The following is a 25,028-nucleotide window of genomic DNA, read 5'->3' on the forward strand; positions in this document are numbered from 1 at the left end:
GTCAGGAGCACAGCAGTGGCTCTAGACAGCAGAGGTGTAGATGGCACTTCCAACATTTTCTATTGTTACCCTTTTTTTTAAAGTTGTAGCCTGTTTAATTCATGGTTAATGATGGTTAATTAATTCATGTGCAATTAAAAATGCCCAATGCAGACTTCATGGAGACAGCACATAAAACACAGAGGCTTAGTAGGGTGTTACAGATTCATCTGGGTGCCTGGAATATAGAGGATCTTTGCTTTGGCTTGTGTCTAAGTGGTCTTTGTTTAACTGATAGCTGCTAAGTTTGTTTAACTGATAACACATGTTGTGCTGTTACTGGTGTTGACCTTTTCCCAGTTAAACTGGCTTAAAATGAGCGTGTTTATGGGGAGATTTTGCAGCCCTGGCATCCATGGACTCTTTGTCTGGGCAGAGGCGGGGTTGTGTTTGGGGGCGCTTCAGCAGAGAGCTGCATATTTGCAGATTTTAATGGCTCTTGTTCCAGATGGCTTTTAACATACTCCCTACACAGGCATCCTGGGCAGGAACTGCTTTTTCCATTGCCAGTTTAGGTTTTTTGCCACTGTGGTTTCATTACACTTTAGGTTTCTTGAGCACGTAAAATGCTGTCAAATTGTTAACAGGAGGAGGAGGAGGCAGGTTTGCAACACAGCCTCGGGCTCTGCAATAGCAGAGCTGCTGCTGTGTGTAAGGGGAAATCAAAGGAGTGCTTTGTGCCCCACTCTGGAGCCCTTAGAGCAAGGCTGGGTCTCTGTGTCTGTGGGGGCCTGCTCTGAGCTGCTGCTTCTGGACATCAGGAAGAGCTTTTCCAGTATCTGTCACAGTGACTGGACTGAGTTTGAAGAGAAGTGTCAGCAATGGAGCGAGTCCATCCCATCTGATTGCTGGCAACTTTTCGCTCAGCCATGGACTGAGCCTCAGTGAGCCTGCTGAGAGCCTGTCTCAGCTTTGTTCACCTGCTTTCAGCTGCCTTGAAGTTCCAGGGAATCTGTGAAGTGTTTGTAATGGAGAAGCACATGGGGAGGGGTAGCCACAGTGTTGCAACGTGACTGTGGTCAAGTGTTTTCCAGAAATGTTTTTGAGAATGCAGGGATGTCATAGAGGATTGTTGCTCTTCTGCTGTCCCCAGCTCTTTCCCTGCCTCCAAAGGTCCCTCTGTTGAGGGCTCAAGGTATCCCTAGATGGAAGTGTAGACTGCCCATCAACTGTGGGCAAACTGCCCTGGTGCTTCACCCTTTCTGTCCTGGCTCGGGGTGAGGCTGTTCTGAGGGACCTTCAGGAAGGTCCTTGGGAAAGGGACCTTCCAAGGTCTTTGGGTCTCATGTGAAAAGTGGAAAACCTTGGAGAAAAGCAAGAATGTTTGTAGAATGCTATTTATTTCAAACAGGAAAATGGATTTTGATATAAATATGGGATACTGTCTGCAAAGAGGTCGTTCACCCCTCTTCACCCATGTTGAGAACTAAATTTTTTTCCTGTGGCAGACACAAGCATACAGGTCTCCTCTTCTCTCTTCCCAAGGATCTTTTCCATGCCATGGTGCTGCATGGTGCTGGAGCTCGGCTCTGGCTTGGGTGAGGGAGGTTTGAACCCAGATCACAGAATCATTAAGGTCTGACAAGACTTCCAGAATCATTGAGTTCAACTATTAATGCAACACCTCCATGTTCATCACTGAACTATGTCCCCAGGTATCATGTCCCTGCATGTTTTGAACACTTCAGGGATGATGACTCCACCACTTCCCACAAGCAGCAAATGATTAGTTCAAAGATTGGAAAATGGGTTGGCTCTGCTTTTTAATTTCTAGAGGCTGTAAAACTCCCACTATTTTGTTATCAAAAAGGATCCATCTCTGACATGCTTGAGCCAGTCAGTTAAGTGCAAACCTGATAGGAAATTTTTGGTTCTTGACAAGAAGTGAAAGGAAAATGGCTCTTCAAAGGGAAGTGTTCTCCTGTCAGGAACAGTGGGCTTGGGGTGGGGGAAGGCAGTTGTCTTTGGATCAGAATTCTGTATTTGAACCTGAGCTCTTTTCCCCCTTGATTTTTCTCCATGGATATAAAAAAATCAGCTGTTGATTCCCAAAGCAACTGAATAATTGTACCTAAATTGTTATAACCTCTCAAATATGTCAGTGCTTCCACTGGAAGAGGAGATTAGGGATGGGAGGAGAAGCAATGTGAAGGTTTAGAAAAAGGCGATGCTTTTTCTTATTCAGTGGAGGATGTCTGTAGATGGAAGTGTGCAAGCACTTACTCAAAGGCTCACTAAGACATTAAATACCTGCAGAGGGTACATTTTAGACAGGCCATGGTGCATTATGTCTTTGAAATGACCCTCATGGGCTCTGCCCCCCCTGTCCAGCAATAAACTAATTCTCAGGACTAATGGTAAAATTCTGGAAGGCATGAATTCCCAACTTAAATAGATTTACAGTGAGTTAATAGATTTTCCAGCATATCTCTTGCAACCTATTTGTGGTGGCATCATTTTAACATGCACAGTTATTGAAAAAATTGTCAGGATTTACAGTCTTCTCTGACCTGTGCTTTTGACACCTAGGAAACACTCCATAATAGACATAACATTTGCAGTATGGATATAGACCTTGTGTGGAAGTGTTCAGACAGAAGGTCTCTCTGGGTAGTAACTTTTCCTTGGGAAAAAGGGGATTTTGGAATTATGAGCATCTAATACTTAACAAATGTCACCAAGAGGGTCACATGTGCCATGAGTTGCAGAATAGACAAGTCAGAACAGTGTAATGCTGAAGATGAACCTTCAGCTTTGTAGGTAATATATTCTGTGTTGGTTTCCACATGCAGCCTTTGACATACACAATCTTTATTTTGAAGGACTACGATGAAAGTATCATTTGGAAGCTGTTTATTTTTTTCCCAGGCATATTTTTCCTTGCTCCTTTTGTTATTATTTATAAATCAAAAGTTACATTGATCTGGAGATTATGTGTTAAACCATGTCTGAGCAGTGGTTGGTCTATTACTGAGAAAAGCAGCTGCCATAAAACTTTTGGTAAATTTATTGATCGATACTCTCCATATTTCACTTCAGAAAAAGAACAAGCTGAATTTGAATTTCCTGGGAATGCAGCTGAACATGTGACCCCTGCATCCAGCAAGGGATTTAAGCCTGTGAGGAACTTTCCAGAGATGAATAGTGCCATTACTTTGCAGAGGATTATTCATGTTCTTGAAGGAAAGCCTCTCTGGAGAGGGCAATGGAGCCTCGGATCAATTCCTGGCAGCTGTGGTTGAGTCTTCCTCTTGAGAGCCAAATTATCATCTTGTGCTCCTTTTACAATGGTTGCCTTATTCTCATAGAGGGGAAGAAGGAGACGATCTTCCTTGTAAAATGAGTGTTAATCAAACCAGGGCTTTGAGCCAGGACAAGCAAGATGCAGGAGCCATGTGGAATGCTGGGTATGGACCACCCATGGGTTCAGCTGGTGCCACCAGGATGTGGTGTCCCACCTTCTGCTTCCTCCCTGGGCTGGGACCTCCCTGGTGTCTTGAGACAAAGCCAGCTTGAAAATCACCGAATTGCTTTTGGGAACTTGGACATTGTTCTGTGTTCTTGGAAACAGTCACTCCTTAGGGGGAAGAGTTACACCTATATTGGTTGCTGTATGTTACTGAGTAAATAGCTTTCCCAAGTTCTGCTGGCACAGGTAGGAAACTAATAACAGAAATAAATGGGCTGGAGTGACTAAAGAGTGGTCAACAGGTGGCCTGAAATAAATGCAAGTCCGACACGTTACTATAGGGATCAAGAACTGATCTTCTGCCATTTGCTTTTCATCAGGCAGTTGAGATACTTTAAAGAGAATTTGGCCAGGAGCGATTATTAAGGAAGGAATTTGCTGCTTAAATAAATAGTCTGCTCTCCATTGTTGGAGACTTAACAGGCTGATAAAAGCCCTCTGGAATGAAAGGGAGCCTGGAAAGCTCATCTCAGATCTGCCTTGCTCTAAAGTTACTGAGACCAATGCACTTTCAAATAATTTTTTTCAACTTTTTGAATACAAGCTCAACTTGACCTGGTGGCTTGCTTTATCTTCATTCATTCTGATGAATAAAGGAATTTGCTAGGCTTGCATTTTTTCAGAAGTTGCTTATAACTTTTAGTTTAAAATACATGGAGGAACTGTATAAATTGGTGTCCTGGTCTTTAGAAATGCTTGGCTTGTAAATTTGGGTGGGAGTGCATGAAATCACTTGCCCTCTGCTTGATATGTGTGGCTTGTCATTCATCTTTGGAGAGGTATGCTCCTTTTTCAATATCTTTATAATCCCATTAGGTGGATGTTGCAGACTCCAATTAGTAAAATAAGGCTGTGTGGGTGACCAAGTACTGGGGTTTTATTGGGTTTTTGTTGTTGTTTTTCTGTTTTGTTTGTTTGTTTTGTTGAGGGTTTTTGTTGAGGGTTTTTGTTTGGTTTTGGTTTGGTTGTTTTTTTTTGGTGGGGGGCGGGGGTTGAAATGCACTTGTGTTTAAAAATAAAACCAAAACAATCCTAGATGTGCTTTTGCAATGGTAAAATGCCTGGATCTGTAATATCTGCTCAGTTACCCAGGGCAGAGAGGTCCTTTTCCCAAGCTGTTTGTAACTATTCCTGCTGCACTGGGCTGTGCTCCCTGGTTGAGCACCTGGCTTGAAATAAGAGTTGTAGATGGAGTCTGTTGTCTCTGCAGCAAATTGGAGAGGTAAGAGAGACTAGGAGCAGAGAAAATAAGTATTTGGGATTAAAAAAATGGGGAAGGTGAACTTGAACCCTGGGCCTTATGTGGGTTTTGGCATCAGGATGGAGGCGTGGGGCGCATGGAGAGAAGTTTATCTTTCTCTCATCCGACAGGTTACCAGTACAACCTTTTCCTCTACCAGAGCTACCTTTTAACTGCAGAAGCCTCTTACATTTTCTCTCTCTACTTTTCCAGCTTGCACTCCCAGGGCTTGGATTGAGCCTGCTTCTCTAGGCCCTTATTCCTCTTGCCCTTTGATTTTGATAAAGAATCATGTTCACTCACCACTTGCGCCAGCCTTGACTGTTGGCATTTTTAACTTTGCCTTTATTAAATTTTCAGGAATCTGTTAAGCATTCACACATCTGTCATGGCATGAAGCATTACCTTTCTTGATGCTCAGGGAAACAAATTATACAATGGATGTGCAACCTATATTTAATCAAAAACGCCAAAGCCATGTGTTCAAGCATGAAGCCCCAGGAAAGATTTTACTGCAGAGTCATTCTTGTAAGGTGTTGGCTGTGAGATTTTTGGGGGTTTTTTTTAGCTTTCACTTGGAGTGTAGGTTTCCTGTATTTACTTGGGTACTCCCAAGGGTCTCTAGAGATCTCTCAAGGCATCCTGGTGCCCCTCCAAAAAACATTGTTTGTCTGTGGTCTATTCCAGCACCCCTGACTCTGCCTTTTGCTGTAATGATTTGTGGATGCCAGTGTGGGGTACAGAGCACTGCGCTGAACTCCCTCCAGGCAGGGTCTGGTCCAGGCAAGGCGCTGGTTGGAAGTGGGGAGCTGTGGGCACCAGCATTTCTTGTTTCCTTGCTTCTAGGCTGGTAGCAGCTTGTGTTGGTGAGCTCTAATGTCTGCATTAACAAAGTTTTTGTGTGCAGGATATAAATATTAAATGGGAGAACCACAGTGTGACTAACTGTGTAACAGCTGGACTGTTACCTGGACTGGAACAGGAGCACATTTTCAGGGCAGTTTGAGTGGGTATCATGAGATAGATCATACAGTATTTTTATTAGAAACTTCAGGGAGTGTATTTCAAACTGTCAGGGCACTAAATAAGCTGAACAATTAAAAATAAATGGCTTTGGAGCTTGGCGTTTTGATAGAAACTAATAATTAAGAGAAGATGCTTTTCTGACAAAAGGGTAAGGATTTGGCAATGGCTGGTGAGCAACACTGGCTTGGAAACTTGTAACTTGGGTCCTGTGGGAGTGAAGGCAGTGGGCATGGGGCTGGAAGGAGCCCCGTCTCATTTAAAGACTGGACCTTTGCTCTCTTGGACTGGTGGTGATGGAGCAAAGGTAGAAAGTGCAAACCTTGATGGCTTAAAATTAAGAAGATGGAATAACTGAATTGTTCCACTTTCTATTACTAATGCTTTGAAGCTAATCTCAAAAGCTTGGGAGCTTGAGACCATAATTTTTATGGTGACAGTATTGTAAAAGGAATCCAAAAGGCTGTGTCATAGTTGGAAAAAATAGCATTTCCTGAGCTTTAAACCCAAATGTGCTCAGAGAAACAAACCCTGTAAGAGCAGCAGTGGCACCATCTGATGGGTTTTGTAATGCCATAGACAAAAGTAATTATACTGCTTAGAAGAGCTTTTGTCTCCAGATAATGTTGTTAAAAACTTGTAGTGTAGTGTAAATCATAACAGAACAAATCTGGAGGCTGCTCTTACTGCTGCCAGGGGAAATTCTCTTAGATTTTGTTCCTTTCTGCTCAATATATTGCAAACCTTTTCCAAGCTGGTAAATAAATATTACCTGCTGTTTGAAAAATGACTTGGGGTTCGTCTCACCAGTAGTGCCTGTGGCCATTGTTGCAAACAGTTGTTCTTCTCTTGGTGAGCTCTGCTGTGTTTTGGGAACACAGGCTATTGTGGTGGGGCTGAAGTTGTCTGATTCATTGGAGATATTAAAGAAGCATTTCTTCCTTTTATAGCTCACTCAGATGAGGATTCCCCTGGCTTCTTTTGCCACTTCTGAGCAGTGCCACAGCAAGAGCCAGGTCAGATAATATTTTGGTTGAGCTTACAAACACCCAAACTTTTAGCATTTATTTGATGAACATTTGAATTCCAATCCATGGATGTTGGTGTAGTGTTTCTGAGGGGCTTAGCAGGTTTGGCTTTTAGATGTAAGGCATTTTTAAAGGTTTGGGAACCTTGGGCCTGCAGGAAATGCAGTGACTTCATTAGGAGCTGATTAATGAACTGATGAATTTTCCATGTCCTGCCTGGACATCCATGCTTTTCTCTCAGGGTGGAAATGATTCCTGTGGGCTGAGAGATTCTAGTGCCAAGCTCTCTCCTGATGATTTGTTATTTGTGTCCTGAGAAGTGAAGTGAGAAGTTTTGCCATGAGCAGGGAAGTGCCAGAGATCAGGTGGAGCCAAGGCAGGTAAAGTCTGGCCATACCAGAGGCTTTCTGACCCCTGCAGTTATTGCTGTGCCTTGTGCAGAGAGTTTGGTGTCAGGCCTTGTGAGCAGGGACCCTCCAGGGACAGGCCTGGGGAGCAAACCCAGGGACATGAGGAGAGCCATCGAAGCCTAGAAGAGGGACTTGAGCAAATTCACTGAGCTTCAGGAGCTGGGTCTCTTGCTGCCTTGGAGCAGTTGCATCATAGATGAGATTCATTGTGGGAGGAGGAGCACATTCATACCTAAAAGGCATTTAAAGTGCATTTTGTGGAGCTGGTAGGATTTGAAAATGCAGGACAGGGAATCACTGTGTGCCACGTTTGCAGCCTGTGGTGCTCCCAGGCAGCAGCATCCTGGGGAAGGTGCAGGGAATCACAAAATGCATCATCGTCATCTGCAGAGGGAAATTCAGCTGACTGCCACTGATCCGTGTTGACCTCAAGGGAGGTTTCTGCTGCATGGAAATCAGTTTCCTGTTCATTTTACAGTTTGGGATAGTGCATGAGGATTCACTACTCTGCTGCAAACTCCTGGAGGAGATGGCCCTGGAGCTTTTCTGAGGGCATAGGGAAATGGTGATGACACCATGACCTTGTCTAGAATTACTTGCCTGGTTTTCTCCCCCCAAAAAACCCTGAGCCTTGCCGTTACTGGCTCTTGGTAGTGGAATAACAAAGGTTGTAGTTCCTCCCCTGTGAAGATATATCTCAGTGGTCAAGATAAGACAAAGTGTGGGGAGGCAAGTTTTTAAGCAAACAATCCTTTGCAAAAGAGCAAATGGGAGTTGTGAGCTCAGCTCCCGAGAGGAAGCGGGAGTAGCCATGGTGGGAGCTTCCCTGCTCAGAGAGCGTTTATGGTTGCAGGATTTATGTGTCTAGATGTCAAGAAACAGGAAAATCAAGGTTGTAGGTGCAGTTTTAATGCCTTGGTATCCATGTGCTGAGGGGTGCATGGGTCACACAGTCCTGCACCTCCACCTATCTTGTTCCCTTCCCAGGTGCCCCATGCATGATGAGCTGCTGGTGCAGCAGGTTTTGCTGTGCAGCCCCTTCACCTTTGCTGAACCATTGCCAAGAGGACTTGCTGTGCTGTGTGACACCCAGAGAAGGGCAGCTGTCCATGTTGGAAGCTTGGCTTTACAGCAAAACCAGAGCAACACATTACTGGAGGGGCAGCATGAAGGCTATGACATGTCATGGTACCTGACTGCCACGGTGGATCCTGCTGTCCCTCCTCCCAGTGGTCACAGTGGTGTGTGGAGGTGGCTCCATGCAGCTCCTGTGGTGCTGGTCTTTGGTGAGCTGGCATGGGAGGCAAAAGGAGGACAGACCTTGTTTCTGGCTGGCAGCAACTTTCCAAACACCTTCAGCTGCTTGTGAAGCAGCACTTGCTGAACTTGGAATTGGAGGTGTCATCTCTAGCTGCCCCAGCTCTGCAGCTACCATCAGATTTTGGCTCTCCCCTCTCTGGTGGACTGTTGTATGGGAATGGCTTGTTGAAGTCACTTACACCGGTTCCTTGTGGCTCAGGCAACTGCATCACATAATCTCTTAAATAAACCCATCAAGTGGCAGTCTTGGCTGGAGCCTCCTGCAGGCTGGGGCAGCCAGTAGGTTAATCCAGAGCTCCTCTGGCCCTGCTGCCGACCCCTTTGAAGTTCCTGCAGCTTAGAAGGCAGTGCGCTTTCTCAGGAAAGCTGGCATTTTACTAAGCAGCAGACTTTTGTTATCTGGGCTGAGAACGCAGTGATTTCCTTCTCCTGCCAGTAATCCCCACTCAGGGCACTGTTATGCTCTTTTACAATTTATTTTCTCTAATTGCCAGTTTGCAGTGGCCATGCAGCTCTCCTTGGGCTGTGTTCTGGGGAATTTTTGCACTTCGAAAGGAGCTTAGTCCTTCCCTTCTGGCTGCTGGAATCGGGCAGCAATTTCTCTCCAGATATTTCAGCAAGAGTCCAGCCTGAAAAATAAGTAATAGCCTGTGCTTTTCAGCTAGTGACTGATACCTGTGGTCTAGAGTAAGTTCAGCTGTTTCATTCATCCTTTGGGAGTCCTGATAAACTGCCCTCGACTGATGCAGTCAACAGATGTACAGTACCAGGGCACCAGGGCTTGGTTGGTGATGATGCTCTGGCTCCCATCCTGTAAATGCTCCCTTGGTTTCTCTTTCCTGGACTGGTGTCTAAGCCACAAGCAGACAGTTTCTCCAAGAGAAATGCTGTGGGAAACGTTGCCAGAGTCTTCTCTAAAGTCCTAGTAGACAACATCCCCAGCCTTTCTTTGATCCACCAAGCTGGCCACCTTATCATAGAACGAGATGAGATTGGTCAAGCAGGACCATGAACCCATGTGGGCTGGGCCTGATGCCCTGGTTGTCTTGTATGTGCCACATGATGGTACTCAAGGTGATCTGATCTTCCCAGGTATTGTCACATTTGCCAGCCTCCAGTCTCCTGGGACCTCCCTGGGTAACCAGGACTGCTGGTAAATGTGGGACAGTGGCCTTGTGAGTTCTTCTGCCCACTCCCTCAGTACCTTTGGGTGGATCCCATCCAGCCCCACTTTAAGTGGAGTAGCAGACCCCTGACCATTTTCTCCTGTATTATGGGGACTGCATTCTACTGCCCATCCCTGTCTTCCAGCTCAGGGTGCTGGATACCTGGAGAAAAACTGGTTTTGCTATTAAATACTGAGGCCAAGAAGGCATTAAGTACCTTAAGAAGGTACTTATTAAGAAGGCATCTGCCTTTTCCTCATCCTTGGTCACTGTGTTTCTCCCCGCATCCAATAAAGGATGGAGATTATCTTGAGCCTTTCTTTTGCTGTGAATGTGTTTAAAGGAGCATTTTTTATACTCTGCTATGTGCGCATCTGTGTGTATATTCTACAGTGATGGAGATTGTAAAACGTGAGCCCTGCTTAGCCGTGCCGTGCTTCTGCCTGCTGAAGTTGGGGACAAGTCTGATGCCTTGCTTTGTATTCACACTGCTTGAGCCAGACTTGCAAAACAGCTGCCTTAAATGGCAGCTTTTGAAAATATCCTTGAAATAAAAAAAAAATAGAAGAGAGAAAAGATTAAATTATCCTCCAGCAATGAGAGTTTCAATAATGCCATGTTATGAGTGGGGCAGATTTTACCAGCAGCAAATCCAGGCTGTGGGATTTTATGGGGGATTAGAAGCTTCTGTAATGCAGTGTCCCTCTGTGTCCCTGTGAGGTTCCCTCGTGGGAGTGCAGGCGACTGACCCGCAAAGTTTCCTCCACTTTGAAGCGCTTGGAGGCTGGACGAGGGTCACTGAAACTGCTGGTAGCTGGAGATTTAGAATTCCTGCAGCCAGCCCTTTCTGAGGAATATTTCAAAATAAGCAACTACTGTGGGAGTTAGGTGGGAGAGATTTTGGATGTGTAAGACTTCTTTTTTACAAAGTTTTATTATTTCTTGCATCTATTAATAGGGCAGCAGGAGTCTCCGTATGCTTTTATAGTCCCTGCTGCGCTTTCTAATGGATATATGCAAAAGCTCTGAGGCGCATGAAATAGACACTCTCAGCCAGTTATTACAATAAAAATTATGTGCATGTCATGACCTTTAAAGCAGTGGGACTGTGTGTGAATGCTCTTCTGATATGCCACTGTTCTCCATACCTTTCTGAAGCCTTTCTTGCCGTAGGAGGTTTGCATAGGTGTAGATACAAAAATGCTGCTAGCAAGGATTTTCTTGCTATTTTCTAAGTCCGTGAGAGACTTTTCTCTCTCACAGAAGAGGTAGCAGGGAATGTAAACAACCAAGCCACCTGCAACCTTGAAAAGTCTTGTTTATGATATAGTAGAAAAATATTTTGACAATGGATGTTTTAGGATTTTAGCCAATCACCCCAAGGGGTGGCTGGTCCTTTGTCCAATTAGACTATGAAGAAAAAAGTCTATAAAAGAGTTGGTAAAATAATTAAAGAGATCAATCTTGCTGCACAATTCCTGCCTGCTGGATCTTCTTTCCTCCTCCTCCCTATGGCTGTGGGACACAGTGATATACCCTAGGGCCCAGGCCTGCAGTAATATTTGGTGCTGCACGACATGATCTGCACTCTCTGACGTGTCCTGCACGCTGCGAGCCAAGCCAAATTCCTCTAGAGGTACGCTGTTCCCCTTCCCCCCCGGGACCGGGAAGTCCAACAGGACTGAGAAATGGCGAACAGCAGCTCACAAAACGACGCTGTGGTACTGGTCTGGAAAGGTGTGTTTAGTATAATGCACACCTCCATTCCTGAGAACTCAGTTCAGGAATTATTAGATTGGGCTACCTTAAAAGGGATTTTCATGGACAGAGATACTGCCCTGGACTTTGCCTTATGGCAGGAACTTGGCTGTGCTGTCTGACACGAGCTCCCGTCTGGGGAGCTGGCAGTGTTAGAATTACACAAAACCTGGCATTTGTTATTTATCCTGCTGACAGACCTTGACTGTGACAGCAGGGCTGGCTCACCTATTTCGGTGATGAGTGACGGAGAAATGTCCTGGCGGGAGCCCGCAGACTGGGCTTCCGGGGCAAATGATGGTGGATTCGGAAAACCCCCCCCGGCTCCACAGGCAGAGCCTGCGCCGCCTCACCCTGCACAATCACAGGACTCCGCGGCCCCCAGGGACCCTGCGCTGGCAGAGGTGGGGGGGTCGGGGCAGCGGGAGGGCACACAGCCTGCCGTACCGCTCAGCTCGGTGGCGGCCACGGCTTATCCAGGGCCGCAAATCAGCGGCTTAGCGAATTGGACTCCCAGAGCGGCTCCTACCCAGTTATGTATGTGCCAGCAGAGCCCAAATCGCCTGGATCTAACTTTTTAGCCAGAATAGCGCCGGGCGTCCCTGCTCCGAGACTGCCTAGGTGTGGTCCGCTGCCCTCCTTGGCACTGGACTGTTCTGCGCAGTTGCAGAACTGAGCCATCAATCTTTTAATACAGCATCTGGCTTTGCTGACAGAGTTACTGAACCTATCCTGAAGGGTGGAGGACCTGTTCAGCTTGCTAGAGCAGCGGATGCCAGAGTCAACCTGCTGTGTGGGGCGCGCCGAGCCCATGCCACCAGCGCCGCCCACGCTGCCCACGGGAGACGCGGCTCCAAACCAGGAAGCGGCGCTGCCAGCGGCGAACCCAGAAGCAGCGCTGCTGCGGGAAAACCTGGAAGCGGCGGCGGCAGCGGAGCGGCGAGCGGGGGCGGTGGCGCCGGGCGCGGCTGTGAAGCATGGGCCAGTGGTGGCACAGAGCACGGCTGCAGAGCACAGGCCAGCAGCGGCGCCGTGTGTGGCCACGGAATGAGAAACAGCAGCGGTTTCGGCAGCGACCGTGCCGAACGCAGCTGCAGTGCAAGAGACAAGCGCAGCGCCAAGCACGGCCATAGCCCCAGAGATGGTGGTAGCAGTTCCAGTACTGGCTCGATCAGGACCAGCCGAGACAGCATCCTGTAAAGAGGCTGCTGTCCAAACTGCAGCGCAGCCAACTGCAGTCTGTACTCTCTGTTCTGGCTCTAGCGACCTTAGCCAAAGTGCCCCTCCCCGTCCATCTCTGTTCACTCCCAGCGTCTCTGAGTTGCCTTTGCCTGATGACTCATCGTCAGGCAGTGAGGCAGATGAGGTTCTGGCCCCAGGTCGTCAGGCGGCTGTAGCCGGGTGGCGAAGAAAAAGGCTGCACTGGTCTCACCCCGGACCTTTCAGGACTGCACAGTAACAGTGCGTCCGACTCACTACAGTTGCTTCTTAGAGTCAGTTAAAATGCGAGCATTGGAGGAGGGTGACTGGAGGTTATTGGAAACACTTGGAATGCCAAATAGATCTGAGGATTCTGGAGGTAACAGGGAAGCTGTTACACTTCATCCACAGGCTGTGCCAGAAGTTCAGGATGGTAGAGATTCCCCAAAAGGGGAGATCCAAGCTTTCCCAGTGTATAAGGCTCTCCCAAATTCAGGTGAGCGTGATAAGCATGAGGTGATTGCTTGGAAAGTTGCCCAGGACCTGCAATCCAAGGTAGGACAACATGGGCTCAGTTCTGCTGAGGTTATGCAAATAATAAGGGTGATAAATACAGATTTGCTTGCTCCATTTGATATCAGACAGGTCAAATTCTATTTCAACCTGTACAATGTGAACTTTTTGAGAATACCTGGAGAAAGCTGGCCGGCAAGGCTGCATTAGGGAATATGCAGCTCACTGCTGAGGATCCTAGACGTGCAGTAGGGATGGATGCTCTTATGGGGACTGGTCCCTTCTCTGATCCCAGTCTACAGGGTATCTTTCCCTCTAGCATCCTGCAGCAAGCTCAACAGGTCGGCATGGCTGCCCTGTTGAAAACCATAGAGCTGTCTGCTCCTAGAAAGCGATATACTGAAATAGTTCAAGGCAAATCAGAGTCATTCCCCTCTTTTGTAGAGAAAGTCGCTGCTTCTCTCAAGAAACAGGTTGACGATAATGGGTTAAGGAATTTGTTGTTACGGCAGTTAGTGAGAGAAAACGCAAATGAGGGGTGCAGAAAAATCATAGATGCCTTACCAGGGGATCCTGAGGTCACAGACGTGGTCGAAGGCCTGCTCTAAGGTGGCATCTGGGAACCAGAAAAGGTCTGCTTTGGCTGCGTTCCGGCAGCCTGTTCACACATCTTCTGGTCGTGAACCAAAGCAACCCAAACGTGTGGAAAAACAGAAACAGCCTAAGCCGAGCCCAAAAGAGAACACACCGATCCCTCAGTGCAAGAGGTGTGGCAGGCCAGGGCATTGTTCGGACTATTGTAGATCCCAGACTCATGCCGATGGTCAGCTGTTGTCGGGAAACTTCCGCCGGGGTGCAAGGAGGGGGAACTGCTCTCCGATGCAGTCACTCCCCCAGAGAGTGGCACAGGTACAGGCACAGGCCTACCCAGCCACCCTAGAGACTGCACCCAGGGATCAGACGACACCCAGGAATCAGATGGGTTTGACGTCCACACCGCAGCTGCAGTCGTCTTAGACTCTAGCGGTATTTATAAGGTTCCCTTAGACGCATATGGACCCTTAGCCCAGGGATCCAGTGCAATGCTGGTGGGAAAACCTGATGTTGCCCATCAAGGAATCTTAGTGCGCTCAGGAGTTACAGACGCTGACTTTAAAGGCCAGATTTGCGCTGTGGTCTCCACACAAAACCCCCCTGTAACTATTCCTGAAAAGACCTGCCTTGCTAAATTAGTGCCTTTTAAGTCTTGTGTCCCCGGGATAGAACAACAAACTCACAAAGATAACGGCAGTGGATCTACAGGACTTCCGCAGGCCTTCTGGACTGCAGATATCTCTGACCAAAGGCCACAGATGACACGTACCCTTTTCCTGCCGAACACCCGTCCACCCCGGACTCAGATTCAAGGTTTGATTGATATGGGTGCTGATGTAACTATCATCTCCTTCTCTGCATGGCCTCCCTCATGGCCTTTAGCCCCGGTGGGATCAGCCATTGCAGGAGTAGGAGGAACCACACAGAGCTATTTAAGTGAATGGCCTGTGATGGTGAAGGATTCAGAGGGGCACCCAGCTATGATTAGGCCTTATGTTGCTACCACTTCCCTTAACCTTTGGGGATGGGACGTGTTGGCAGCTTGGGGCATACGGGTTGGGACAAATTTTTAGCAGGGGTCACTGTGCGTAAGGGCGCACAGTGTCCTACACTGCCTTTGAGGTGGCTCATTAACACAACCAATCCGAGTCAGACTCTGCTTAGTTAGTTGAATTAAGAGCTGTTATCGTGGCTTTTCAATGATTCTCACAGGAAACTTTGAATTTGGTTACTGACTCTGCTTATGTAGCAGATATAACCCAACGCTTAGATTGTTCCCTTCTGAAGGAGGTGAACAATGCGGCTCTGTTTTCACTGTTGCAAACCTTGTGGTCTGTAATTCAGGCTTGAGTGCATCCATATTACATTCTGCACATTCGAAGCCACAACAATTTACCAAATTTTCTAACAGAAGGCAACACCAGGGCTGACATGCTGGCCAACCCTGCGTGGGTAGGGCCTCAGCCTGACAAAATTGCACAAGCCAAGGCATGGCACGGTTTCTTCCATCAAAGTGCACATACCCTGCAGAAGCAGTTTCATTTAACGCCAACCGAAGCGCACAACATTGTCAGCGCTTGTGCTGACTGTCACGGACTCGCTGCGCCTTTGCCAGCGGGGGTAAACCCCAGAGGGCTAAAAGCCTTGCAGCTTTGGCAAACGGATGTAACGCACATCCCAGAATTTGGTCGGCTGAAATATGTGCATGTATCTATTGACACTTTCTCCTCAGCTATGTGGGCTACTGCTCACACTGGAGAGAAGGGCCGTGATGTCATTGCCCATTGCAAATTGGCTTTCTCAGTCCTGGGCGTGCCAGCTTCTGTGAAAACTGATAATGGTCCTGCCTATTCCTCGTAGAAGACGCGGCAGTTCTTACACCTATGGGGTGTAGACCATACCTTCAGTATCCCACATTTTCCTACTGGCCAAGCCTTTGTCAAACACACTCATGATACCTTGAAGCGTGTTTTGGAAAAACAAAAAGGGGGAATGCATGGAGAAACCCCACAGAGCTGACTAGCAAAAGCTTTGTATACAATTAATCACCTTACAGTACCACAAAATTCAAATAATCCTGTTATTCTGAATCATTTTCTCTCATTGCAGTCTGCAGGCGAGAGACAACTGCCCCGGGCAAAAGTCTGGGTGCGGAATTTACTCACTAACCAGTGGGAAGGCCCAAATGAGTATATCGTCTGGGGTCGTGGGTATGCTTGCGTTTCCACAGATACTGGGGTACGGTGGCTACCTGCAAAATTTCTTTGCCCTGACCTGCGTCACCAGAGGCAGAACAGGCAACCTCCAAATGATGACCAGAATGCCAGCCATCCAAATGGTGACCAGAATGTAGATCATCAGCGTAATGACTCTTCTGATGATGACCAGGATGTCAATCATTAGGCAGATGGTCCTTCTACAAGCAGAGACTGAATTTTAAAGTTCTTGTTATGGAGTCAGATAGTTAAAGCCTTGAGGACATATTTAGAATTAATAACTGATGTAGATTTCTATTTAGGATTAATAGTAGAGTTGTTGTCTTATAAAACAAAAAGGGGGAATTGTAGATTCAAAAATGCTGCTATTTTTCTTGCTATTTTCTAAGTCCGTGAGAGACTTTTCTCTCACGCAGAAGAGGTAGCAGAGTTATGTAAACAACCAAGCCACCTGCAACCTTGAAAAGTCTTGTTTATGGTATAGTAGAAAAATATTTTGACAATGGATGTTTTAGGATTTCAGCCAATCACCCCAAGGGGTGGCTGGTCCTTTGTCCAAGGAAGAAAAAAGTCTATGAAAGAGTTGGTAAAATAATTAAAGAGATCAATCTTGCTGCACAATTCCTGCCTGCTGGATCTTCTTTCCTCCTCCTCCCTATGGCTGTGGGACACGGTGATATACCCTAGGGCTCAGGCCAGTGGTAATACATAGGAGCTTGGAATATTTTTCTAATCAGCGAAGAGTCTTTTGGCTCTGATGAGAACTGGCAAAGCACAGAGGAGCAAGAAAACGGAAGAGTGATGACTTTTTCTAAATGGAGCTAACAGAGAAGAGGGTAAAGGCAAATGGTGAGGCACAGCATGAAAATCCTGTCATTGTCTCCACTGCTGTCAAAAAAACACTGGTCCAAAAAGTTCTTTGTGCTTTTTGAGGCAAAAGCTATTCTGGTGTCCTTGAGAAGAAAGAGGGGGAAAAAGGTTTTGTAATCTGTGTGCCCTCTTCAAAGAGACTTTTTTTTTTGTTTTAAAACTTTTAATAATAGTTCAACCAGAGTTTGCTATGCTTGCACAGCCCAGTCTGTGTCAGACTTGCCGTTGTGCCTGGAGAGCTTTCCCATCCTCTGTATGGGGGTGAGGAGCGGGATGCTGGCTGTCGTGGCGAGGGAGGCAGGGAGAGAGGGGCCCTGTGTCCTTGCACCACTGCATACCTCGATCTGTGCTGTGAGGAGGGAAGGATTGCTGTCGCCTGGGAATGCAGATGGTTGTTCTTGGTTTGCCGGGACACTCCTGGTGTGAGTGTCTGGAGCTGTGGACCAAATGCTTCAGCAGCACACCTGAAAGGTGTGCAGGCACCAGATAGCATGGAGACACTGTTTCCAGAAGTATATCGGTAATTTCTGCACTGCTTACACCACAGCTTTCTGTGTGCTGGGGTAGGGTGCAGCACCCTATCCTTCCAGGCATCCCTGAATAGGGTGCACCCAGGAAGAAAGAGCCGGAAGTTCTGGAAGTGTGACGGTCTTAAAAGCTCTGGAGAAATGCAAGAGGTTATGCAGGGCGAGCAGCAAGGCCCAACATTGCTTGTGATAGCGTTGATACTGAACCTCTGTGGAGAGGTGTGAGGCCATGCTCAGCTGCATTCCAGCCTTAACAAATGGGGGAAATAAGTCTTATGGCTTTAAAAATTAAACATTCCCTTTAATTATTGAACATGAATAATTTTAATGCAAATTGAGCCAGGATGTGTGTTTCCAGAGTGACAGAGTTGAGAGCAGTTACATTGAGGGGTGTTAGTGACCTGTGAACCAAAAGGCTGTTCATTAATTTTAGCATTTTATGAGTAGTACCCTGGACGGTGGGACATGGGCTGGTAGAGCAAGCTGGCCAAAGAAAAAGACTTCAGTTTGCACTGATGGCCTCCCCTTTTAATGCTTTAAGATGCAAAGTGGTGTGTGTGTAGGTATGTTGTCCTTATATAGTGAGGTCTGGATATTTTGGAAGCCTCCTGATGAGGAGAGCTATAATTAAAGGAATAACTGTGCAATGACTGTGGGGTCTTCCCTGCTCACCTTGGGGAGGAGGTGTGGGCTGAAAGTCCTAAAGTCTTTGAAGGTAGAGATGGGAAAATGCACAGTGTTTTTTTCTAGAAAAATTACAGTTTCTGTCTAAAACTTAAATTTCATGGGACGGTTTGGGACAACCTGATATGTATGAGAGTGTTCCTGGCTGGGCACCCACAGGTGGACATGGCATCACTGTCTCTCAGCATCGCTTTGGACAATGGAGCAGCTCACATCCAGGGCAGATGAAACATTGGATCTACAGCTGAAGTGAGCCTGGTGCATTTGGGAAAACTGCAGCACTGTGGGGGCTTTTCCAGTGGCTTTGAGGACACTTGGTGCAGGGCACCTGCTGGAGTTGAGTCAGAATATTGTCTGTGATTAAACTCCTATAAATATTTTCCTTTTCATAACGGAATGTCAGCATTTACTGTTTCCTGATTTTAACACTGTACAGTTTGTCAAACATTTATCTCTGCCTTAAATTAAGTCTGGAGAAAGAATTCCTGTTAATTTCAAATCAATATGAAAGGGGGAGAGAAAGAAATTGCAGTCTAGCCCTTTTCTTGAACCAATATTTTCTTTAAAAGCTGAAATGTTAACTAGATCCTAGGTTTTTTTGCCATTTTGAAATGCAGCTTCTGTTTTAAGAATTTATACATTTCCCCTGGAAATTGCTGATGCTGGTGTTTTGCAGCAGGCATGGCTACCAGCAGGTGTTTGACCCAAGGCAGGCAGGATGGGGTCAGCCCTGGCAGCAGTGATGTGGTAGAACATTATCCTCCCTGTTTCCGAGCTCACTGTCTCTTAATAACATTTTTTTTTGTTGTTCTGTTTTGCAGAAGCCTTTGAAATTGTAGTGCGGCATGCAAGAAACTTCACCAACAGCATGTTTAGGATCTACTACCAGAGCATGGGGCCCAGGGCTCTTAAATTTGTTGGAGAACTTTTTACTGATATCTCGCTGTACATATTAGGCTCTGACATCAATGTCAATGACATGGTAAATGAATTTTTTGACAGTTTATTCCCTTTGGTTTACTCTCACTTGATTAATCCCGGCTTCCCCGATCCCTCTGTGGAAATGACTGAATGTCTGCGGGCAGCCAGGAGAGACCTCAGAGTCTTTGGGAACTACCCAAAGATGATGATGACACAGGTGTCCAAGTCCCTGCAGGCCACACGAGTCTTTCTGCAGGCGCTGAACCTGGGGATTGAGGTGATAAACACTACTGACCACCTGAAATTCAGCAAGGACTGTGGACGGGCACTGCTGAAGATGTGGTACTGCTCCCACTGCCAGGGGCTGCTCCTGGCCAAGCCTTGTGCTGGCTACTGTGGAGCAGTGATGCAGGGATGCCTGGCAGGCGTCCTGGAGATCCAAAACCTCTGGAAGGAGTACATTGGGTCTCTGGAGGGGTTGACCAGAGGCATGCACGGCATCTATGACATGGAGCACGTCCTCCTGAGCCTGTTCTCCGTGGTGCGCGATGCCATCGTCCACGTGCAGAAGAACGAAGGGAAGCTCTCGACAGCTGTGAGTAGTTCGCTGCAGTTCCCCAGGCTCGCTGCCATGGCTTGTACACAAACTCTGTGTTGAAACCAAGCTGTTCAGTTCTTCCTGCCAACAAAACCCAAATGCTCCAAGTGCCAGCCCCTTCCCTCCCCCTCTGATCTTCCAAAACTTTTGGTAGCATTTGAAACTGGTGTTTGCAGGGCCTGGGTTTCCATTAAGGGCTTTTACTCTTTTTAGGTTTGTCAGAGCAGAAGGCTCTGGACTTGTCCTGGGGTGTGAGGTTGGGAGCTGAGATGTCCCAGTGTTTTCAGTTTTCCCTGAGTGCTGTGCTTGCCCTGGGTAGCTCTCAAAAGGCTGGTCCTGCTCTCCAGGTGTCTCCTGCCTCCTTTAACATCACAAAAAATGTACCTCCAAATAGATGCCAAGCAGAGACATGTGCCACAGCATCCCCTGATTTACCAAAGAAGAGCTGACTCTCCATCTTTTAGTAACTCATTACAGTTTTGGGCTGCATTTCATTGCAGGGATGAGATTGTTTCTTATTTTTACTTGACTCTTTAAAAACACATTGTGTGAATTTCTGAGCCTCCTGAGAAACTGAGGCTGTCTTGTTCTGAAAATCCTGCTGCTCTGTTTGAACACCAAGGACAAATGTACAGTGATTATATGATGCTTGTTCTACAGAGGAGATTTTTCTTGAGACACAATTGAGCTGCTTGGGGATGGGCAAAGGTGCAGGAGTGTTGTAATAGTTTGCTTAAAGCCAACGATGATTAAAATCTGACACTGTGTCTTGGTTTGAAAGACAGGTGTCTGCTAAGGAAGGCAGAAGCCTCCCTTGGAATGGCAGATGCAACCCCCTTTCCTCTGAGTTATTATAATTTTGAAATCAAGGGGCTTTAAGGCAAAGATGCAGGAAATAGGAATAACAGTTCTTTACAATTATATATGTGTATAACCAGTCAAACAAACAACAGTAACCATGGCAGTAACAGCAAACAATCACAAACCCAGTCCCAGCCTTCTCGGCTGTCCGGCCCTTTCCCCTCGGGTGCAGTTCCGCTCGCAGCCAGCAGGGGCGCTGGCGGCTCCTGGTGAGCAGGGCAGGTGCGATGGTTCCCCCGTGGCTGCAGGGGGCGCTCCGGAGCGAGCTGGGGGAGCACGCGGCACTGGTGCCCTGGGATCCCGGGAAGGGATGGAACAAAAAAGCTTCATAAACCCCTGGGCAGCCGATCCCGGTATCTGGCCAGACCCTTGGGAACAGCAGGCTGGAACGGCAGGCTGGAACGGCAGGGACCAGCACAAATCCCGGGTGGCAGACGCGATGTGTCCAAACGGGAAAACCCCCCAGAGGTCTGGGCAGGCAGGGCAAGCAGGGCTACAACGCAGTGAAGGCTCAAAGCAACAGTAGGGCAGGGCGGCCACGGCCCGGCTCCCAGCAGGGCAGGGAAGGCGGGCTTGGGATGTCAGGGCTTCTCCAGCAGAAGGAAAAAGCAGCCGAAGAAAGCAGCCTCCCTCTCTGTCTGAACGCTGAGACGGACTGCCCCCACACACTCAGGTGAAAACAAAAGAGTAGCCAGATGCACCCCACTTTGTAGCCAGCTCTTTTGTTTTTCTTAAGTACCCAGCCATTTGCTCCCCTAGCAACATGTATGGGCAAAAATTCCTTTAACAGAAGAAAAACCAGGAGAGCTCCTAAAACCCCAACACACTGTTTCCCTGTTAGCTGCTTGTTCCTGCCATTCTCAACTCCTGTTCACAAAAGAACTGTGTTTATGTAGGTCACTGTACTACTGACACTGTAAGTATCTTTTGGGGGGGGGGGGGAACCATGGAAGTATATCGACTTGTGGGCTTTGAGCTGTGTGGCACTCAGCCAGCAGCACTTTGTGCTGTTCTCTGTGCTGGCTTTGCTCAGCCACCACACTTCTGCAGGCTGTGAAATAACATGGTGGCACTCAGGTGCCCAGGTAGTTTGGTGCACATGGAGCAAGCTTTCTGCATTGCTTAGAAGGGGTTTAGGGACCAAATTACACTGAGTTGGATTACTCTTGTGCTGCACTGACCAGGAGGAGACTGTGGCTGGGCTGGGTGTTGGTCACCTGGGCAGATGGGCCCAGGCAGGACTTGTGGGCAGTGTGTTAAGCTCCAGGATACAGTGCAAGATTCTGGCTTTCAACCTGCCTTACTCCCTTTCTGCAGAACTGTTTTATAGCAGCCTGCCAAGCACTACTTGAGCAGGGAGGTTACAGCTGACAGTCCAGGAGCAGCAGCTCTACTGCCGTGGAGCCAGGGAAAGTTCTCCCATCAGCCAGAACCATCAGTCAGCCCTCTCTGGAACAGCAAAGGAGCAGAGATGTAACTGTAGGTTTACCTTGAGTTCATGTGAGAGGGAGAATTCACGTTACAGCTGATAATGAGAGAAAACCCAGCTCAACTCCAAGCCCAGTTGGCATTTCCAGGGCAGTAAGAAACAAAACTTACTTCTATATGTAGAATGAGCCTGTTTAATCTCAAAAGATCCATTGACATATTCAACTGTGAGCAAAAGCATCCAGCATGTTTTGCATCGGTGAACCCACCATGCTTGTAGGTGCTAAGGCATAGCAGAAGCATTGTGCATATGGGCTGTGTGCCAGGTTTTGTGAGCACAGACCTGGGCATTGCTGTAGGATCCTGAAAGATCCAGTGTTTGTTCTCCCATGTCTTTCTTTTATTGGCACAACAACAAAAATGCACTTTTTCTTGGAGATGTCCATGTATATAGTGAACAAACATGACTGTCCCTTATATTATTGAATATTGACACCTTGATCTGTCTACACTTTGTTCTGTCTGAGAACATGCTTGTGGGAGGACAAGTAGATGGAGAGCCACTAAAGTCAACACAAAGCAGTAGAGCTACAATGTGCCCATCCTCAGCCAAACCAGAACATAAATTGACTTCATTTACAATAAAAAATTACTGGGCATTACAAAACCATTCAGTGCTTTTGAACTTGATAAAGCTGTTGTAATTCATTAGTGCCATATGTAGCTAGGTACTTACTTAAACATAACTCCTCTTGATTATTTAATACTTCAGTGATTTGTTTGTCTGCTCCAGAGACATTTTTGAGTTACTGGAGTGAAGAAAAAGTCTAAGCCAAACAAGCCAGTTACCTGGCAATTTTCACCAAAAGAGAATGGCCACTGGGTTTTTGAAGTTTTTATTTAAAACACTTATGTTGCTCAGCTAAGAGTCTTACATCAGACCTGAGCCCAGAGCAACTTTTTTTTTTTCCCCCAAATGAGGATATGAACTGTTCAGTGGAGAAATAAGGCAATAATGGAAGCACTGGCAGTCTTAACTACAGTATTGCAGAGGGCTGACTCTAATAGCTGAGCTGCATCAGGACCTGAGATAATCTGGGGTAAATATCTTTGTAAGATACCACTTTGTAAATGATAGAATAAAACTTTTTTATTCAGCTGTGCTATGATGAAAGTTTCTCTGTTAAACTTATCAGTACATACTGAGTTTCAAAGAAAATACCTGGAAGCAAACAGTTGTATTTATTGTTATCCTGTAAATACGATTGTTTTTAGACACTGTAGTCATATCAAAGTATGAAATGCCATAGGGGTTGTCTTTGAAAATGTGGGTTTTACACTTGCCCTGGCTTCTCATATTGACCTCTTTTATTACTGACCTTGGCCACCACTGCTTCTGTAGGCAAAGTACAGTTTACCTGTATGGTATTAAGGATAATGACAGGTTATTTAATTGTCATTAAAATCCTCTGGAATTATGGAAGACTTATCTTCCATGCCCATAGTGATTATACCATGAGTAACAACATTACTGCCCTTGCCTGTCCTTTGGCCTTCTTTTGTTTTTCACAGTATTGGCAGCATTTCTGCAGCAGTAGTTTTCTCTCCTGGTATTTCAGATCCTCAGGTATATTACCTGACTGAGCGTCTTTTCTCCATGTGGTTGTTTCTTATTCCCCCTTGCCACCCACCCCTAGGCTGGGTGTGGGCATTCACACACAGACTTGGACCCATTTGTAGCTTGGAGCAGACCTTGCTACAAAGGGCACATAAACTTGAGCTCCAGAGGTGTTGCAGAGCCTCCAGGTAAGTTTCTGAGGAGCTCTACAGTCCCCAAGAGGAGGAAGTCATACTGCTGTAAATCTGCTTTTAGAAACTGTGCCTCCAGGCATGCATTTAAATGGGAGCCTGTGTGTTGTTCCTGGTCTGTAAACAGCAGGGCAGAAGAGTGAATTCAGTAATGTGGCAGTAAACAGTTCCCATCCCAAACCTTGCTTTAGTAGCTAATTTGTCAGTGGTGGTGTGTGTTAAGGCTTTATTATTTCTACAATTTGTCTGCTTAAAAACTTCACCCCTAAAACATGCTGTTAAAATACTTTATCAAGGAGGCTGATTCTCAGAGCACATTGGGAAAAAATTTGCTGTCTAGGCCTATATCTGTATTAATTTTGTCATCTTCTACTTTTTCTCTGGTTGAAAATCTGTCTAGTATGTCCACCTCTTGTAGATATTTTTATCAAGTGTAGGGAAGAGTGATTTTAGTCAGTCTGTTTGTGCTTTTTGCAACAAACCAAGGCAATTTGGAGAGATCCAGTACAAATAAGCTTAATAAAATAATCAACCACAGCACCCCTGGAAGTTAATGCTTTCTCTGTTATTGGAATTAGAAGGGAGACAATCAGTCTGCGGGTCTTGCATAGGTAATAGCTGATCTCCTCAGAGGTTAGACTCATAGAATGATTTAGGTTGGAAGGGACCTTAAAGATCATCTGGTCTTAACCACCCTGCCATGGGCAGGGACACCTTTCACTACACCAGGTTGCTCAAAGCCCCATCCACCCTGGCCTTGAACATTGCCAGAGATGAGGCAACCACAGCTTCTCTGGACAACCTGTGCCAGTGCCTCACCACCCTCACAGTCAATAATTTCTTCCTAATACCTAATCTAAACCTCTTGTCAGCTGAGAGACATTCCTCCTTGTCCTATCACTCCATACCCTTTTAATAAGTCCCACTCCAGCTCTCTTGGAGCTTCATTAGGCATTGGAAAGTGCAGTGAGGCCTCCTGGCAGCTTTCTGTTCTCCAGGCTGGACAACCCCAGCTCTCTCAGCTTGTCTCCATAGCAGAGATGCTCCAGACCTCTGACCAACTTTGTCATCCTCATTCCAATGAGTCCATGTCCTTTTTATCTTGGGAGGCCTTGGAGCTGGAGGAAATACTCCTAGAGTGGAGGGACAGAATCCCCTCCCTCAACATGCTGCCCGCCCCATTTTTGATGCAACCCAGCTGCTCAGCCCCTGCTCCTCCCCTTGCAGTTGGTTATGCAGGTCTACCTGCAGAGCATTGCCTAGAAAGGAAAGAGCAGGGAGCTCAGCAAAGTATTTATTTTTCACTCAGAACTGATGACTGAGTTTCTAGAAAATCATATTAAATTGCAAAATT

The 25,028-nt window shown here is 46.7% G+C and overlaps 1 protein-coding gene across 12 annotated transcripts in view; it reads left to right on the forward strand.

The window, feature by feature from the left end:
* GPC3 (glypican 3) overlaps positions 1-25,028 on the forward strand; it is a 166,412-nt gene that overhangs the window by 62,771 nt on the left and 78,613 nt on the right. For all 12 annotated transcript variants that reach the window (XR_011150905.1, XR_011150906.1, XR_011150908.1 and 9 more), the window contains exon 3: positions 18,879-19,573. Coding sequence is in view for 8 of the 12 variants with exons in the window: in XM_069015178.1 (XP_068871279.1) it covers positions 18,879-19,573 (695 nt within the window). In the remaining 4 variants the exon portion in view is untranslated. The remainder of the gene's footprint in view (positions 1-18,878; positions 19,574-25,028) is intronic.

This window comes from Aphelocoma coerulescens, chromosome 4A, assembly GCF_041296385.1.
Source record: "Aphelocoma coerulescens isolate FSJ_1873_10779 chromosome 4A, UR_Acoe_1.0, whole genome shotgun sequence".
NCBI classification, from domain to species: Eukaryota; Metazoa; Chordata; class Aves; order Passeriformes; family Corvidae; genus Aphelocoma; species Aphelocoma coerulescens.